The sequence below is a fragment of the Oncorhynchus mykiss genome, chromosome 20 (assembly GCF_013265735.2).
Source record: "Oncorhynchus mykiss isolate Arlee chromosome 20, USDA_OmykA_1.1, whole genome shotgun sequence".
Classification (NCBI taxonomy): domain Eukaryota; kingdom Metazoa; phylum Chordata; class Actinopteri; order Salmoniformes; family Salmonidae; genus Oncorhynchus; species Oncorhynchus mykiss.
In genome coordinates, this window is record NC_048584.1 from 5,088,659 (window position 1) to 5,106,679 (window position 18,021).

The 18,021-nt window shown below is 48.9% G+C and overlaps 1 protein-coding gene across 3 annotated transcripts in view; it reads right to left on the reverse strand.

Annotated features, from left to right (window-relative positions):
* Positions 1–18,021, reverse strand: part of LOC110498836 (MAGUK p55 subfamily member 2-like) — an 87,375-nt gene that overhangs the window by 14,719 nt on the left and 54,635 nt on the right. For 2 of the 3 annotated variants that reach the window (XM_021575484.2, XM_036955625.1), the window contains 4 exons: positions 16,145–16,245; positions 3,316–3,492; positions 2,802–2,957; positions 2,318–2,545 (listed from right to left, as the gene is read on the reverse strand). In XM_021575484.2, coding sequence (XP_021431159.1) covers positions 2,318–2,545; positions 2,802–2,957; positions 3,316–3,492; positions 16,145–16,245 — 662 coding nt within the window. The remainder of the gene's footprint in view (positions 1–2,317; positions 2,546–2,801; positions 2,958–3,315; positions 3,493–16,144; positions 16,246–18,021) is intronic. The other variant, XM_036955626.1, reaches the window with a different exon arrangement.

The following is an 18,021-nucleotide window of genomic DNA, read 5'->3' on the forward strand; positions in this document are numbered from 1 at the left end:
TCGCTGTCCTCGCATTAACATCTGCTAACCATGTGTATGTGACAAATAACATTTGATTTGATTTGAAGATGTGTTATGATGATGGAGCAGTTTTGAGATGCAAGGGAAATGTCTGCACAAACAGACAGTAGCATCTCATCTGTCATCTCTCTCCCTTTCAGAGAAGCCATTTTGCAGCAATTATCTGGTTTGGACAGCCTGAAGTCGCCTCCGGAGATCAAAATACTTCAAAATGGACCCTCGCCGGTCGCCAGGAAGTATTTCAATGCCGTAACCTCTACATTTTCTTCTCAGAACCTTTTGAAATGTGCCAAATATAATAGCCCAGGGACTGATTTCAAAATGTCAGTGGACTGGATGGACAGTACAGACCTGTGGGCGATTAGCATGCCATGAATTACTGCTATTTGAGAGAGGTGTCCAGTCCTGTGAGCTTTTCCTTGATCTCTGGGTCAGTTACCGAAGAGTCGCTGGTTCAAATACTCCAGCCGACAAGGTGAAAAATCTGTCGATGTGCCCTTGAGCAAGGCACTTAACCCTCATTTGCACCAGGGGTACTGTATTACTATGGCTGACCCTGCAAAAGAAAACCTTTCACTGTACCTCTCCGGGGGTATCTGACAAAACATTTTATTGTTATTTATTTCATTTGGGTCATGATGCCACTGAGTACAATCAATCTCGCACACTCTTTCCCACTGGGCACACACTGGTTGAAACAACCGTGATTCAACATCATTTCATGAAATGACATTGAACCAACGTGGAATAGACATTGAACTGACATCTGTGCCCAGTGGGTTGACTCCTCAGAGATTCTGGGTCCATTAGCTAGAATCACAGAGCTAAGGACACTATACTAACAAGGAATCCAAAGGCTGGGCGGAAAGGTTCAAGGGGACTAATAGTAACCAGTAATGTGTTTTAGGTGTATTCATTTAGGGTGCATACACTATTCTGAATAACTATTTTTGTCAACTGAATGCTGAGTCTGTGGGTTGAAATAACCGATTGAAACATTTTCTTTCTAGTTGGAACAGATGTACTGTACAGATCTTTTTCTGTTTTTCTGGCCCTTTTTGGTTTGCTCTCTCATCCTCACGGCGACTCCAGTAGCTAATTCATTATTCATGAGAGAAAAGCCATTAGTAGGATTACACTTAAAAAAATAAATACAAATATCACAAAATTGTAAAAGTAAAATTGCCAGCGCAATTGGCAGGTTGATGTTTATTGTCATGAATCTTGGCCTGCAGGCAGAACTGAGTGATGTCCACTAGATGGACCAGCTACAAAGTCAAAATTGGATATATCGTACAAATTCAGGAAAATGTAAATGTGCTTTTTGGTCTTAATCTAAGGTTAGGGTTTGACATTAGCATTAGCAGTGTGGTTAAGGTTAAGGTCACCACTCTGCAGAGCTGCATCCAAGGCAATATTCATGACAATAAATGCCACCATAGCACTCACTTGAAGAGGTTGCATTGGATGTGTATTCTTGGAAGGAGACACATGGTTAAAGACTGCAGGAGGGAGACATTGGCTCTACAGTATTTTCTGAAAACCAAAATACAATTTCATGTAAATCTGAAAAGATTTGATAGGCTAAGTGGACGTTTTTGGCATATTGGATACACATATAAAATGCTTTCAGATATACAGAAATCCCAAAACAGATATGGGCTAGGGTTACATTTATGCTGAACCAAAAAATAAACGCAACATGTAAAGTGTTGGTCCCATGTTCCATGAGCTGAAAAAAAATTAACCCAGAAATTTCCCAAAAGCATAAAAAACTTATTTCTTGCAAATGTTGTGCACAAATTTGTTTGGAATTGTCTGAGACCAGCCACAAGGACAGCTGAAGAAACTATGGGTAAATAAGGTATTTCTGTCTTTTATTTTTAATACATTTGCAAACATTTCTAAAAACCTGTTTTTGCTTTGACAAGGGGTATTGTGGGTAGATTGATGAGGATTTTTATTTATTTCATCCATTTTAGGAAAAGGCTGTAATGTAACAAAATGTAAAAAAAAGGGAAGGGGTCTGAATTCTTTATTTCGGGTAGCTATTTGGTCAACTATTAAACTAACTACTTAACAGTCGTATGGTTTGGAGTTGGAAGTTGTTCAGGGTCCTGTTGGCTCCAGACTTGGAGCAGAGGTACAGCTTGCCGTGCAGTAGCAGAGAGAACAGTCTATGACTTGGGTGGTTGGAGTCTTTTGAAAATGTTTAGGCCCTTCATCGGACACTGACTGGATGGCAGGTCATATGGTTCACTGTATGGGGTCACAGAGAAATCATGGATCAACTCACCTGGCGTGGGGTGTGAGGCTCCTGGTAGCTGGGGAGGATCTTGAGCACCACACTGCCGCTGGCCTCTTTCAGCATCTGCTGGAGCACCTTGGGGTCGTTGCCCACCTCTTTCGCGTTCACCTCCTTGATAATGTCACCGACGTGGAGGAGGCCCTGCTGGTCGATCATCCCACCGTGGAGGATGCGGGCGATCACCAGCTCTCCGCTCTCTACCCGAAACGTCACACCCTACAAAGGCAAAGATTTAGCACTGTATTTTACATTGCCGTTTTTAACTACATGAGCAGAGTCAAAGAAAAGTAAAAAATTCATGACACTGAGTGGAAGGACCTACCATGGTATAACAAGGACCGCCATTTTGTTTTTTAATTTCATTAAGAAACATACTCACAAACTCAACCACCACTGTAAGCCTCTGTAAAGTAAGCCATTTCAAAATGGCTGCCAGGGTGTCCAGCATTTCTTGCCCCTCACTGAGTCTTACCAGGTGCTCTCCAGACACCTTGCGGATGCCCACCATCCTGACTGCGTCTGGGGCTACAGGCTGGGTGTTGAAGGCAGCGTCCATGAAGGAACAGGGGCTGGGAGGAGGAGTCTCAAAGGTCTTGGATGCCACCGAATCATGGGTTTCCAGGAGAGACTGTGTGTGGACCAATAGGGGCAGAGGATAATGATGTTGATGATTGCATGACACATACTGTAGGATGGAATTGATCTAGTAAGATTCACAACTGATCTTAAGAAGACGGCATTCGATACATTAAACACGGTAGCATGCCATCCATGGTAGCTACATAAGTTAGGTCACTTTCCCCTCAATAAGGTAAAGTTCTTGGAGAATGGGTAAAAAAAAAAACTCTGTGTAGAAGTCCCACAGTAGGAGTGCTGATCTAAGATCAGTTTGGCCATTCAGATCATAATGAATAAGATTACGTAGACAGGCGGGAACTTGTCCTAGATCAGCCCTGATGAAAGCTAAAACATTGAGTGTTTTAGACCTGGAAGTGTGGCTCCTTCAGTATGCGTGCCAGTTCGTCTGCAGCCTTGTTCCTGTGTGTGAGGGGAGTGAGCTCCTTCAGGATGTCCTGCACCAGCTCCATGTTGTTGTCACTCACCGCCTCCAGCCTGGACTCCTCCAGGTTCTCATGGGCCTGAGGGTAGCAGGGAGACGGGAACTGAAGGTAAAAAAATGGTCTTGTTAATAACCATCTTTGTTGGAAATTTTAGCCTACACTATTTAGCCGACACTTTTATCAAACGCGACTTACAGTGCAGTGTGTGCACACATTTTTGCATTCAATCCCACGACCCTGGCGTTGCTAGCGCCATGCTTTTACCAACTGTGCCACACAGGACCATTGGAACCAAATCAGAACCAATTAGTGCCAAATCTCACAAAGTACTTAGGCCATACAAATAAGTGCAAATAGTCACAGAGTGTTCACCATTCGCTCAGTTCTTTTCTAGCAATAAAGTCAATGAATTGTAAAAAGACGGGAAATCCCCAAATAAACACAGTACAACTCCCATTCAGGAACAAACAACAAACGTCTCAGAAGATAAGCATCTGCCCTAAAACAGTCAAGTACGCTGTGTGTTTTCTCCCTGTGCTGTGGAGCATCAACATTCGTTTTTTTTTTTGTCTCTCGTACCGAGGGCACTGGGCCCTCATCTTTTACCATGACTGGCCTCTGGCCCACCCCCCATGTGGAACTAGTGAACTGAGTGATAATGTGTTACTGCCCATCAATCTCCAAATGTTTCTTTTTGGCTCCCATTAACAGCAAACCCTTTAATTTAGAAGTTTGAAACGCTGCATAGTACTTAAATGGTTTAACCTGATATCAACTTATGCTGTCTTAAACCCATTAGATAAACCAGTACATACATTGGTAGGCACAGTGTAACTATAGTGTTGATTCAAATTAGCATCAGATAAATGAATGAGAACAAGAAGAAGACTACTCAAATAAGGATCTCTATGCATAGCCGTTCCAGTACGCTGCATAGAATATAAAGATAGAATAGTCAATTATAAATGATCTATCATCCTGCTACGTTACTCCCAAACGGATACAAATAGCCATGTTGTTTTGTGGGTAGATTCACAGAGACAGTCATACTCCCTTGGGCCTGTTGTCTAATCTCTGATCTGGCAGCCATGGGCTGTTTGTTTACGTGAGGGAAAGGAGAGCGCCCCTGCTGTTAAACAAGACGGACAGAAACACAACACACACACAGTGTAACGATTTTCTTCCTCTTCTGACGAGGAGTAGGAAGGATCGGACCAATGTGCAGCGTGGTACGTGTCCGTGTTATTTTATTAGAACAGAAACACTAAACAAAATAACAAAGAGCGTGAAATGAAAATGAAACAGTCCTGTAAGGTGCAGCAACACAAAACAGAAAACGACTACCCACAACTCAAGGGCGAAACCAGGCTGCCTAAGTATGGTTCTCAATCAGAGACAACGATTGACAGCTGCCTCTGATTGGGAACCATACCAGGCCGAACACATAGAAATACAAACATAGAATACCCATCCACATCACACCCTGACAAAACTAAACATAGAAACATACAAAGCAATCTACGGTCAGGGCGTGACACACAGACAGACACTCACACACACACACACGAGAGAGAGAGAGAGAGAGAGAGAGAGAGAGAGAGAGAGAGAGAGAGAGAGAGAGAGAGAGAGAGAGAGAGCGAGAGAGAGAGAGAGAGACATACACACCCACACACATATAGAATGTGTTTTGGTAAGGGTGGCAAGGCTGGTGGAGCAAGCTTCCGAGAGTGGCCCTTGGACAGCAGAACAACACAGCCAAAGGCAGGTTATGCCCCCATATAATAGCTATCTTTGCCCTCTGCTGTTGTTGTCTGGCTTTGTAAGCTACTTCACAGGCACATTGGAAATATGGGAGGCTGAAGAATCCAAATAGAGCAAAAGACCTGCAAGTCTGTTGTCATTTATTTAGATACAGTATCCACTCATAGAAAATGGGTTCAAAAAGGGTTCTTCAGCTGTCACCATTGGAGAAACCTTTTGGGTTCCAGGTAAAACCCTCTGTAGAAAGGGTTCTACATGGAATCCAAAAGGGTTCTACTTGGGGAAAAATAGGGTTCTTCAAATGGTTCTCCTACGGGGACAGCCAGATAATCATTTTAGGTTGTAGATAAAATAAAAGGCTAAGAGTGTAGGCCAACTAAATACGTGAGTGAGAGCAAGAGCGCATTTGTTATCTCATGATCTACAACTTCAATAGTTCCAACATAAGGAGCCAAGCAGTAGCTGCCAAGGAACTGACTGATCATAATGTTCTGTAGTTTTGTGAATGGCTTTTGGCATAGCTGCTTCTGCCAATATCCATTCATTATATATATATATCTCTCACCATCATTTAGACAAGCATTTCTCTACACCCGCAATAACATCTGCTAAATATGTGCATGTATAACATTTGATTTAGTAGTACAGAACCTTGCTGAATACACACAGGGCCCTGTTCAAAAGCCCTGTAAGGAATAGGGCGCCATTTCAGATGCACCACGTAATATATTCCATTTATTCTTTACCGTGAATATTATACAATAGACCCGCTACTGTCTCAAGTCCTTGAACATGGACCAGTGCTCTTACAGCTGGCATCTGTGGATGAATCATTTATGATGTTTCCCATCGATAGACACAATGGGCACACACACAGATAAAACACACAGATAAACACACAGATAAAACACAGAGAGAGAGAGAGACTTTAATTTAATTTAAAACTCACCCCCCCCCCCCTTAAAAATAAAACACCAAAATATATCCTGTACTGCATACATGTACCGTACTCAGCTTGCCCTCTACCCTATGATACAAACCAACATCACAATACCCAAAACAACTCACCACTTCTACAACCAGCATATACAATCTGTATATGCTGACACTGCTATGCCTGTCACCATATCCATGCCTGTCCAGCACGGCAGGGTAGCCTAGTGGTTAGAGCGTTGGATTAATAACCGGAAGGTTGCAAGTTCAACCCCCCGAGCTGACAAGGTACAAATCTGTCGTTCTGCCCCTGAACAGGCAGTTAACCCACTGTTCCTAGGCCGTCATTGAAAATAAGAAGTCTCCTGCAGTCTCCTGCGTAGCAGTCCCAAAAAAGGCTCAATGGCTAGTGTGTATAACTGCCCAGATAGAGGGCATCCCTGTCTAACCCAGACTAGACTACTGAGCCCCCCTCCCACCTTGACCATACATGACGCCCCAGCATACAACATCTTCACACAGGCCAAAATCCTTTCTCCAATCCTTTTGCACTCTATCAAAATCCTTCTCTTGATCTAAAGAGACCAGTTCAAAGTTCACATTAGAACCTCTCGACAAGTCCAACATGTCCCTGATTAAGAACAAGTTGTCCGTGATTGACTGTCCCGGTACACAATATGTCCTTATGTACTATCGAGTCCAAATGGGACTTCAGTCTGTTAGAGAGGACCTTGGCAAAAGCCTTGTAATCTGCACAGAGTAATGCCACAGGCCTCCAGTTCTTAAGTTCACACAAGTCCCCCTTTTTTGGGCAGGAGAGTCAGAGCCGCCCGACGGCATCTCATCGGCAACTCTCCTACCGACGCATTCACGCAACACGCAAAAGAAGTCCTGTCCAATTACAAGTGCTCCCTTTGCTTTGACCTGGAAAAAACTGCCCAGGTCCCTACGTAATTCAGCTAAATTAGCCTGGAGGCCTACATTGCCTTGCCCCACCATCTCTACCTCCATCTCACTAATACAAAGCTCTAGTTCCCCCAATACTCTCCTGAGAGAGCTGTGTATTGTTGACAGAAAAGCCGAAATTGGACTTTTCTCAGAGACTCATACTCCTCTCTTCGCTGCCCCCACCCTTCCCAAAAGGTCTGGAAACCTAAGCAAAAAGTGGCATCTTGTAAGAGCTTTACATTGAACTTCCAATAAGATGCCTGTCGGGGCCCTGGTGAAATAGACAGCCGAGCCATGGTTATGTGGTTATTCGAAAACCCAACCGGGAGAATGGTAGCGCCCAAAAGTCAGTTGCTCCGATTCCTAGACATGTAAAAACGATCAAGTCGGGCTGCACTCACCCTAGCCCCAAAAACCTTCACCCATGTATACTGTCTTGTGTTAGGATGTTTAGTTCTCCAGACATCCACTAGGTTGAACTGATTAAGGATGTCCCTTAACACTCCCACTGACACTGAATGAGGCTCTTCCCCATTTCTGTCTTTTGTCAAATCCATTGTACAGTTCCAGTCCCCTCCGACCACCAGCGTCTCCTCAGGCGCTAGCTGTGAGAGTTCCAGTCCCCTCCGACCACCAGCGTCTCCTCAGGCACTACCTGTGAGAGTTCCAGTCCCCTCCGACCACCAGCGTCTCCTCAGGCGCTAGCTGTGAGAGTTCCAGTCCCCTCCGACCACCAGCCTCTCCTCAGGCGCTAGCTGTGAGAATTCCTGTCCCCTCCGACCACCAGCCTCTCCTCAGGCGCTACCTGTGAGAGTTCCAGTCCCCTCCGACCACCAGCGTCTCCTCAGGCGCTACCTGTGAGAGTTCCAGTCCCCTCCGACCACCAGCGTCTCCTCAGGCGCTAGCTGTGAGAGTTCCAGTCCCCTCCGACCACCAGCGTCTCCTCAGGCGCTAGCTGTGAGAGTTCCTGTCCCCTCCGACCACCAGCGTCTCCTAAGGCGCTAGCTGTGAGAGTTCCAGTCCCCTCCGACCACCAGCGTCTCCTCAGGCGCTACCTGTGAGAGTTCCAGTCCCCTCCGACCACCAGCGTCTCCTCAGGCGCTAGCTGTGAGAGTTCCAGTCCCCTCCGACCACCAGCGTCTCCTCAGGCGCTAGCTGTGAGAGTTCCAGTCCCCTCCGACCACCAGCGTCTCCTCAGGCACTACCTGTGAGAGTTCCAGTCCCCTCCGACCACCAGCGTCTCCTCAGGCGCTAGCTGTGAGAGTTCCAGTCCCCTCCGACCACCAGCCTCTCCTCAGACGCTAGCTGTGAGAATTCCTGTCCCCTCCGACCACCAGCGTCTCCTCAGGCGCTACCTGTGAGAGTTCCAGTCCCCTCCGACCACCAGCGTCTCCTCAGGCGCTACCTGTGAGAGTTCCAGTCCCCTCCGACCACCAGCGTCTCCTCAGGCACTACCTGTGAGAGTTCCAGTCCCCTAAGACCACCAGCGTCTCCTCAGGCGCTAGCTGTGAGAGTTCCAGTCCCCTCCAACCACCAGCGTCTCCTCAGGCGCTAGCTGTGAGAGTTCCAGTCCCCTCCGACCACCAGCGTCTCCTCAGGCGCAAGCTGTGAGAGTTCCAGTCCACTCCGACCACCAGCGTCTCCTCAGGCGCTAGCTGTGAGAGTTCCTGTCCCCTCCGACCACCAGTGTCTCCTCAGGCGCTAGCTGTGAGAGTTCCAGTCCCCTCCGACCACCAGCGTCTCCTCAGGCGCTACCTGTGAGAGTTCCAGTCCCCTCCGACCACCAGCGTCTCCTCAGGCGCTAGCTGTGAGAGTTCCAGTCCCCTCCGACCACCAGCGTCTCCTCAGGCGCAAGCTGTAAGAGTTCCAGTCCCATCCGACCACCAGCGTCTCCTCAGGCGCTAGCTGTGAGAGTTCCAGTCCCCTCCGACCACCAGCGTCTCCTCAGGCGCTACCTGTGAGAGTTCCAGTCCCCTCCGACCACCAGCGTCTCCTCAGGCGCTAGCTGTGAGAGTTCCAGTCCCCTCCGACCACCAGCGTCTCCTCAGGCACTACCTGTGAGAGTTCCAGTCCCCTCCGACCACCAGCGTCTCCTCAGGCGCTAGCTGTGAGAGTTCCAGTCCCCTCCGACCACCAGCCTCTCCTCAGGCGCTAGCTGTGAGAATTCCTGTCCCCTCCGACCACCAGCCTCTCCTCAGGCGCTACCTGTGAGAGTTCCAGTCCCCTCCGACCACCAGCGTCTCCTCAGGCGCTACCTGTGAGAGTTCCAGTCCCCTCCGACCACCAGCGTCTCCTCAGGCGCTAGCTGTGAGAGTTCCAGTCCCCTCCGACCACCAGCGTCTCCTCAGGCGCTAGCTGTGAGAGTTCCTGTCCCCTCCGACCACCAGCGTCTCCTAAGGCGCTAGCTGTGAGAGTTCCAGTCCCCTCCGACCACCAGCGTCTCCTCAGGCGCTACCTGTGAAAGTTCCAGTCCCCTCCGACCACCAGCGTCTCCTCAGGCGCTAGCTGTGAGAGTTCCAGTCCCCTCCGACCACCAGCGTCTCCTCAGGCGCTAGCTGTGAGAGTTCCAGTCCCCTCCGACCACCAGCGTCTCCTCAGGCACTACCTGTGAGAGTTCCAGTCCCCTCCGACCACCAGCGTCTCCTCAGGCGCTAGCTGTGAGAGTTCCAGTCCCCTCCGACCACCAGCCTCTCCTCAGACGCTAGCTGTGAGAATTCCTGTCCCCTCCGACCACCAGCGTCTCCTCAGGCGCTACCTGTGAGAGTTCCAGTCCCCTCCGACCACCAGCGTCTCCTCAGGCGCTACCTGTGAGAGTTCCAGTCCCCTCCGACCACCAGCGTCTCCTCAGGCACTACCTGTGAGAGTTCCAGTCCCCTAAGACCACCAGCGTCTCCTCAGGCGCTAGCTGTGAGAGTTCCAGTCCCCTCCAACCACCAGCGTCTCCTCAGGCGCTAGCTGTGAGAGTTCCAGTCCCCTCCGACCACCAGCGTCTCCTCAGGCGCAAGCTGTGAGAGTTCCAGTCCACTCCGACCACCAGCGTCTCCTCAGGCGCTAGCTGTGAGAGTTCCTGTCCCCTCCGACCACCAGTGTCTCCTCAGGCGCTAGCTGTGAGAGTTCCAGTCCCCTCCGACCACCAGCGTCTCCTCAGGCGCTACCTGTGAGAGTTCCAGTCCCCTCCGACCACCAGCGTCTCCTCAGGCGCTAGCTGTGAGAGTTCCAGTCCCCTCCGACCACCAGCGTCTCCTCAGGCGCAAGCTGTAAGAGTTCCAGTCCCATCCGACCACCAGCGTCTCCTCAGGCGCTAGCTGTGAGAGTTCCAGTCCCCTCCGACCACCAGCGTCTCCTCAGGCGCTACCTGTGAGAGTTCCAGTCCCCTCCGACCACCAGCGTCTCCTCAGGCGCTAGCTGTGAGAGTTCCAGTCCCCTCCGACCACCAGCGTCTCCTCAGGCACTACCTGTGAGAGTTCCAGTCCCCTCCGACCACCAGCGTCTCCTCAGGCGCTAGCTGTGAGAGTTCCAGTCCCCTCCGACCACCAGCCTCTCCTCAGGCGCTAGCTGTGAGAATTCCTGTCCCCTCCGACCACCAGCCTCTCCTCAGGCGCTACCTGTGAGAGTTCCAGTCCCCTCCGACCACCAGCGTCTCCTCAGGCGCTACCTGTGAGAGTTCCAGTCCCCTCCGACCACCAGCGTCTCCTCAGGCGCTAGCTGTGAGAGTTCCAGTCCCCTCCGACCACCAGCGTCTCCTCAGGCGCTAGCTGTGAGAGTTCCTGTCCCCTCCGACCACCAGCGTCTCCTAAGGCGCTAGCTGTGAGAGTTCCAGTCCCCTCCGACCACCAGCGTCTCCTCAGGCGCTAGCTGTGAGAGTTCCAGTCCCCTCCGACCACCAGCGTCTCCTCAGGCGCTACCTGTGAGAGTTCCAGTCCCCTCCGACCACCAGCGTCTCCTCAGGCACTACCTGTGAGAGTTCCAGTCCCCTCCGACCACCAGCGTCTCCTCAGGCGCTAGCTGTGAGAGTTCCAGTCCCCTCCGACCACCAGCGTCTCCTCAGGCGCTACCTGTGAGAGTTCCAGTCCCCTCCGACCACCAGCGTCTCCTCAGGCGCTAGCTGTGAGAGTTCCTGTCCCCTCCGACCACCAGCGTCTCCTCAGGCGCTACCTGTGAGAGTTCCAGTCCCCTCCGACCACCAGCGTCTCCTCAAGCGCTACCTGTGAGAGTTCCAGTCCCCTCCGACCACCAGCGTCTCCTCAGGCGCTAGCTGTGAGAGTTCCTGTCTCCTCCGACCACCAGCGTCTCCTCAGGCGCTACCTGTGAGAGTTCCAGTCCCCTCCGACCACCAGCGTCTCCTCAGGCGCTAGCTGTGAGAGTTCCAGTCCCCTCCGACCACCAGCGTCTCCTCAAGCGCTACCTGTGAGAGTTCCAGTCCCCTCCGACCACCAGCGTCTCCTCAGGCGCTACCTGTGAGAGTTCCAGTCCCCTCCGACCACCAGCGTCTCCTCAGGCGCTAGCTGTGAGAGTTCCTGTCTCCTCCGACCACCAGCGTCTCCTCAGGCGCTACCTGTGAGAGTTCCAGTCCCCTCCGACCACCAGCGTCTCCTCAGGCGCTAGCTGTGAGAGTTCCAGTCCCATCCGACCACCAGCGTCTCCTCAGGCGCGACCTGTGAGAGCTCCTGTCTAAGGCTCCCAAATAGAACCCGTCTTTCTCTCCCTGTGTTAGGCGCATACATGTTTATAAATACAAAACCCATGTTGTTGTCCAATGGATCAACACACAGACAGCCCCGGTGCAAAAAGGACTGTCACCCCTGCACTAAGATTTGTTCCATGGCTCAACACACAGACAGCCCCGGTGCAAAAAGGACTGCTTCCCCTGCACTAAGATTTGTCCCATGGATCAACACACTTGCCCCTTTCCATCAGAGCCCCAAATCGACTTCATTCATTCAACACATCACTATGTGTCTCCTGCAGAAACAACACCTGTACTTTTTTTTGTTTTACTGTACATATTCACCCAACTCACTCCTCTTTCCCGCATCTCTGGCACCATTTATAATGAGCGAGCCTACCCGAAGAGTCTCCATAAGAAGTGGGAGAAAAGCCAGTAAAGAAAGAGACCAATAGCAAAGCTCAAAAAGCCCCAGTGTCAGAAAGACATTATACAATATATATCTAAACAGTGTCTGAAGGTAAACCTTTACGCACTGTTGTGACCCACTTCCTCAACCTAAACCGTTTCCTGGGTGAGAGGACACCATGCTCCTCATTTTTCATAGCATGTTGTACTGATCTTACAAACTCTCTCGGATCAGAAAAAAAAGCCTCAAGATGAACTTTTTTCCCCTTGGTCTCATTCAGGAACCTTGTCAGTTCTCTCAACGTGTACTTTGACCCCTCTGCTTGACTGGCTGTCAGCTCCGGGCCCATTGAAGAGGAGTCTGAAAAAAATAACTCCTCCTCCTCACTTTCCTCTTCATCTCCCATCCTGACCACCTGCCCTTCCTCTCTGGTCAGGGCATCACACACAGCAACAGGAAAAGTTTCCATGGTGCCTTTGTCCACACCCTTTTCCTTTTCCGCTTGACACCCTCCTCCTCCACCCTATTCTCTTACACTTCCCCACTATACTCTCTTCATCCACTTGCATAACCTGACTAGACCCAGCCTCATCTACACCACCCTCCATAGCATGACTAGGCCCAGCCTCAGCTACCCCACCATCTCTAGGCTGACTAGACCCAGCCTCCGCTACCCCACCATCTCTAGCCTGACTAGACCCAGCCTCCGCTACCCCTCCATCTCTAGTCTGACTAGACCCAGCCTCCGCTACCTCACCATCTCTAGCCTGACTAGACCCAGCCTCATCTACCCCACCATCTCTAGCCTGACTAGACCCAGCCTCCGCTACCCCTCCATCTCTAGCCTGACTAGACCCAGCCTCCGCTACCCCACCATCTCTAGGCTGACTAGACCCAGCCTCAGCTACTCCACCATCTCTAGCCTGACTAGGCCCAGCCTCATCTACACCACCATCTCTAGCCTGACTAGGCCCAGCCTCATCTACACCACCATCTCTAGCCTGACTAGGCCCAGCCTCATCAACACCACCATCTATTGCATGACTAGGCCCAGCCTCATCTACACCACCATCCCTGGCATGACTAGACCCAGCCTCAGCTACCCCACCATCTCTAGCCTGACTAGACCCAGCTTCATCTACACCACCATCTCTAGCCTGACTAGACCCAGCCTCAGCTACAAAACCATCCATAGCCTGACTAGACTCAGCCTCAGCTACACCACCATCTCTAGCCTGACTAGACCCAGCCTCCGCTACCCCACCATCTCTAGCCTGACTAGACCCAGTCTCAGCTACCCCACCATCTCTAACCTGACTAGACCCATCCTCCGCTACCCCACCATCTCTAGCCTGACTAGACCCAGCCACCGCTACCCCACCATCTCTAACCTGACTAGACCCAGCCTCCGCTACCCCACCATCTCTAGCCTGACTAGACCCAGCCTCAGCTACCCCACCATCTCTAGCCTGACTAGGCCCAGCCTCATCTACACCACCATCTCTAGCCTGACTAGGCCCAGCCTCATCTACACCACCATCCCTGGCATGACTAGGCCCAGCCTCATCTACATCACCATCCCTGGCATGACCTCTGCATCTCATTACCCCCTGCACGTTGACCTCGATTTCCCCCACTGGCGCTTGTACCCTTACCTTGTCTACGGGCTTTATGTGGGCACGCAAAGCTCTTATGCCCCAAATCCCCACACCCAAAACACCGTAAACTATCTGTGCTGGCAAACTCTGGATAGAGCCCCTCCCCGTGCCTCACTTTAAAATGCACATTTAGCTGTTGCTCATTGTCATTCAGAAACAAACACTTGCCTCCGGAATGAAACAACTTAAAAACCGCTAGCAAACTTGCAAATTTGCAACTACCACTCTTGTCGAAGGGGTAGGGGTAGAGAAGGGTGAGAGAAAGGTGAAACTGGCACCAACACATCCCTTACAAATATTCCACTAGCAATTAGCCTACCAGCCAAATTTGCTCTTTTCATGAACACAATCACAGCTTTGTTCATTCTAGAAGCAGAATGTATAAATTCAGCTCCTACCTGTTCACCGACAGCAAGCAGAACCTCCTCCACCTTAACTCCATTCTCAGGAACACACCTGAATCTATGCCGTATAGACAGCGTCTCCTCCGCGCTAGGCTGAGAAGCCATCGCGCACACAACACCTTCCAAACCCCAGGAAACTAAAACTCTGTCCTCTTCCACCCTAACTTTGAAAAAACTGTGGATACCGGTAAAACAAATAGTGCATTAACCCTCCACCATAGAAAAAGAGAATTGAAAGAAAAGACCAAAAAAACTATCAAGAAACTTAGTTAGGACAGAGCCCTCCACACCAAAAACTCAAACTCCAAAAAACTCCCAGCATGCACTGAGACAGAGAGAGAGAGAGCAAAAATACAATTACTTAACACATTGCAAAGAAATTACAAAAATGTGGGTACACAGTGGCAGAATACCTGACCACTGAGACTGACCCAAAATGAAGGAAATCTTGACTATGTACAGACTCCATGAGCATAGCCTTGCTATTGAGAAAGGCCATGTGCACACTGCCCACAAAATGAGGTGGAAACTGAGCAGCACTTCCGAACCTCCTGCCAAATACAGTATATGACCATATTAGAGACACATATTTCCCTCAGATTACTCAGACCCACAAAGAATACGAAAACACATCCAATTTTGATCTATTGGGTGAAATACCACAGTGTCCCATCACAGCAGCACCATTGTAAATACAACCTATATTTATGTTGATTTATTTATTTTGTCCTTTAACATTAACACTGTATATAGACTGTGTTAAAGTTCAAAAAAAAAAATGTCTTTATTCTTTTGGAACTTTTGTGACTGTAATGTTTACTGTTCATTTTTTATTGATTATTTCACTTTTGTTTATTATCTATTTCACTTGCTTTGTAAATGTAAACATTTGTTTCCCATACCAATAAACTGTTACATTGAAATTGAGAGTGAAAGCGAGAGAGCGAGGGGCTCTGTTCTTTTCTTCAACTGGAGGGATTTGATGCAGTGCTCCCAGAGAGCTCTCATCTTCTTATCTCTCCCAAAAAAGTATGTCTGAATGCTCTCTGTAGGAGAGAGAGAAAGACCACACAGCACTAATGGGCCTGCGAGTCTGTTCTTTCTCTAAGCGCAAGGAAAAGAACACAGTATCCCCCAGGACATGGTATTGTAAAAGCTCAGAGCTTCTGTCAGTTCCTAGGCATCAACTGCATTTGATTGGATGACGCCACAATTACGACTATGTTGTAATGTTAATAATTACAATGTTGATGTCAAGGTTGATTTGATCATTTCAAAATGAAAACAAAACAATTTGCTTTAAATCATTTTGATGGTTGACTTTTCATTCTAGTAGCTCTTGTAAAAGTAAAATATTTTCAAACCTTACACGTTAACGTTATGGCACTTGATTTTATGTGCATTTTACATTCACTGTACATTTGTTGATAACAAAATCTGAAAATACTCTGGAGACATTTAGTAAAATGATTTGTGGTAGGTGCAACCGACGTTCCTCTAAACTGTGCACATGTACAGGCTCGCAGCTCCCCCCTGGATTGACGCACAGAAGAAATATCAGCCCACGCAGAGAAGCGCAGGATTGAACTACACTCAACTTTCAAGAGCTTTCCCCGTTTCTAGAGTTTTCCCCCTGTTAACACTATCAACATTTCAACTTTTAGCCCAGTTATAGATCATTTGTTGTCAGCAATGGGGAGAGTGATTGCTTCTTACAAGAGCACAAAATGTGTGCATTTTTCTAGACATCTTTGAAAAGAGAGTTTTTGTCTTAAAGGGGAACTGTTGTATTTTGAGGCAGGCTTGAATAAGCTAAGTAGCCAATAGGCAGAGGGTAGCATCATTGTTCTGATTCTCTGTAATAATGGTATGAGAATAATGATGCATTTTATTTTGTGAAGTGGTTTCTTGCATCAAAAAACACCATAGACAAGCATGTATACTGTAGGCATTCTGTAGGTACATATATTCTCACCACGGGGCTCTCCATGATGCCCTTGAGGAAGATGAGGTCCAGGTCATTGGCGATGGTGGAGCTGGTGCTGTCACTCAGAGTGTCCAGAACCTGCTGCATGGCTGAAGACAAACACAGAGATGAGGACAGTTAGGACTCCAGGTTACACACCGTTCCACTTTTCCCATGTGTGCCAAGCTGTCATCAAGGCAAAGGGTGGCTATTTGAAGAATCTCAGATATAAAATATATTTGGATTTGTTTGACACTTTTTTGGTTACTACATGATTCCATATGTGTTATTTCATAGTGTTGATGTCTTCACTATTATTCTACAATGTAGAAAATAGTAAAAATAAAGAAAAACCCTTTAATGAGTCAGTGTTTTAAAACGTTTGTCCTTGCTGGTTTTACACACCTAACCAACCCTTTGGGAGAGTCACACACACGCACCACCACACACCACGCACCACGCACCACACACACAGAGCAATTGCACCACTGTCATTCACTTCCCTTTGAAGTCTCTTTCTGTCAGTGTTGACAGCCTCTCACTTCCTCCTCAGTCTCTCTCTCTTCTATCTCTCCGATGTAGTCACAGTAGGGAGAGACTGGGGGCAGCGGGAGCTGTACTCAACAACTCCACTTGTTTTACGAGGAAGGTTGGCAGTGCAGTTGGTCCACTGGTTTTACATAACAAAAGGGACACATTAAAGTAAAGTGGACTGACTAGTGGTGTGTATTCATGGATGCCAAGAGAAGCCAGGCTTCCCCAAAAAATTTAACTAGAATTTTTTTATTATGGAAAATAAAATAAAACCACAAGTCCATATCCCTATCCATGACAAATTTAGGAAAAGGACAATTTTAGACCCTGGGACTAAACACCTCCCTCTGCAACTGGATCCCCCCCCCCCCCTCCGGTGGTGAGGGTAGGTAGCAACACATCTGCCACACTGATCCTCAACACAGGGGCCCTTCAGAGGTATGTGGTCAGTCCCCTCCTGTACTCCCTGTTCACTCAGGACTGCACGGCCAGGTACGACTCCAACACCATCATTCAGTTTGCAGACGACACAACAGTGGTAGGCCTGATCACCGACAACGACGAGACAGCCTATAGGGAGGAAGTCAGAGATCTGGCCGTGTGGTGCCAGGACAACAACCTCTCCCTCAACGTGATCAAGACAAAGGAGATGATTGTGGACTACAGGAAAAAGAGGACCGAGCACGCCCCTATTTTCATCAATGGAGCTGCAGTGGAGCAGTTTGATAGCTTCAAGTTCCTTGGTGTCCACATCACCAACAAACCAACATGGTCCAAGCACACCAAGACAGTTGTGAAAAAGGGCACGACAAAACCTATTCTCCAGGAGACTCAGGAGACTGAAAATATTTGGCATGGGTCCTCAGATCCTCAAAAGGATCTACAGCTGCACCATTGAGTTGCATCACTGTCTGGTATGGCAACTGCTCGGCCTCCGAACGCAAGGCACTACAGAGGGTAGTGAGAACGGCTCAGTACATCACTGGGGCAAAGCTTTCTGCCATCCAGGACCTCTATACCAGGCGGTGTCAGAGGAAGGCCCTAAAAATGGTCAAGGACTCCAGCCCCCCAAGTCATAGACTGTTCTCTCTACTACCGCATGGCAAGCGGTACCGGAGTGCCGGAGTCTAGGACAAAAAGGCTTCTCAACAGTTTTTACCCCCAAGCCATAAGACTCCTGAACATCTAATCAAATGGCTACCAGGACTATTTGCATTGTCCCTCTTTTTATGCTGCTGCTACTCTCTGTTTATCATACTGTATATGCATAGTCACTTTAACTCTACATTCATGTACATATTACCTCAACTAACCGGTGCCCCCCCCGCACATTGACTCTGTACCGGTACCCC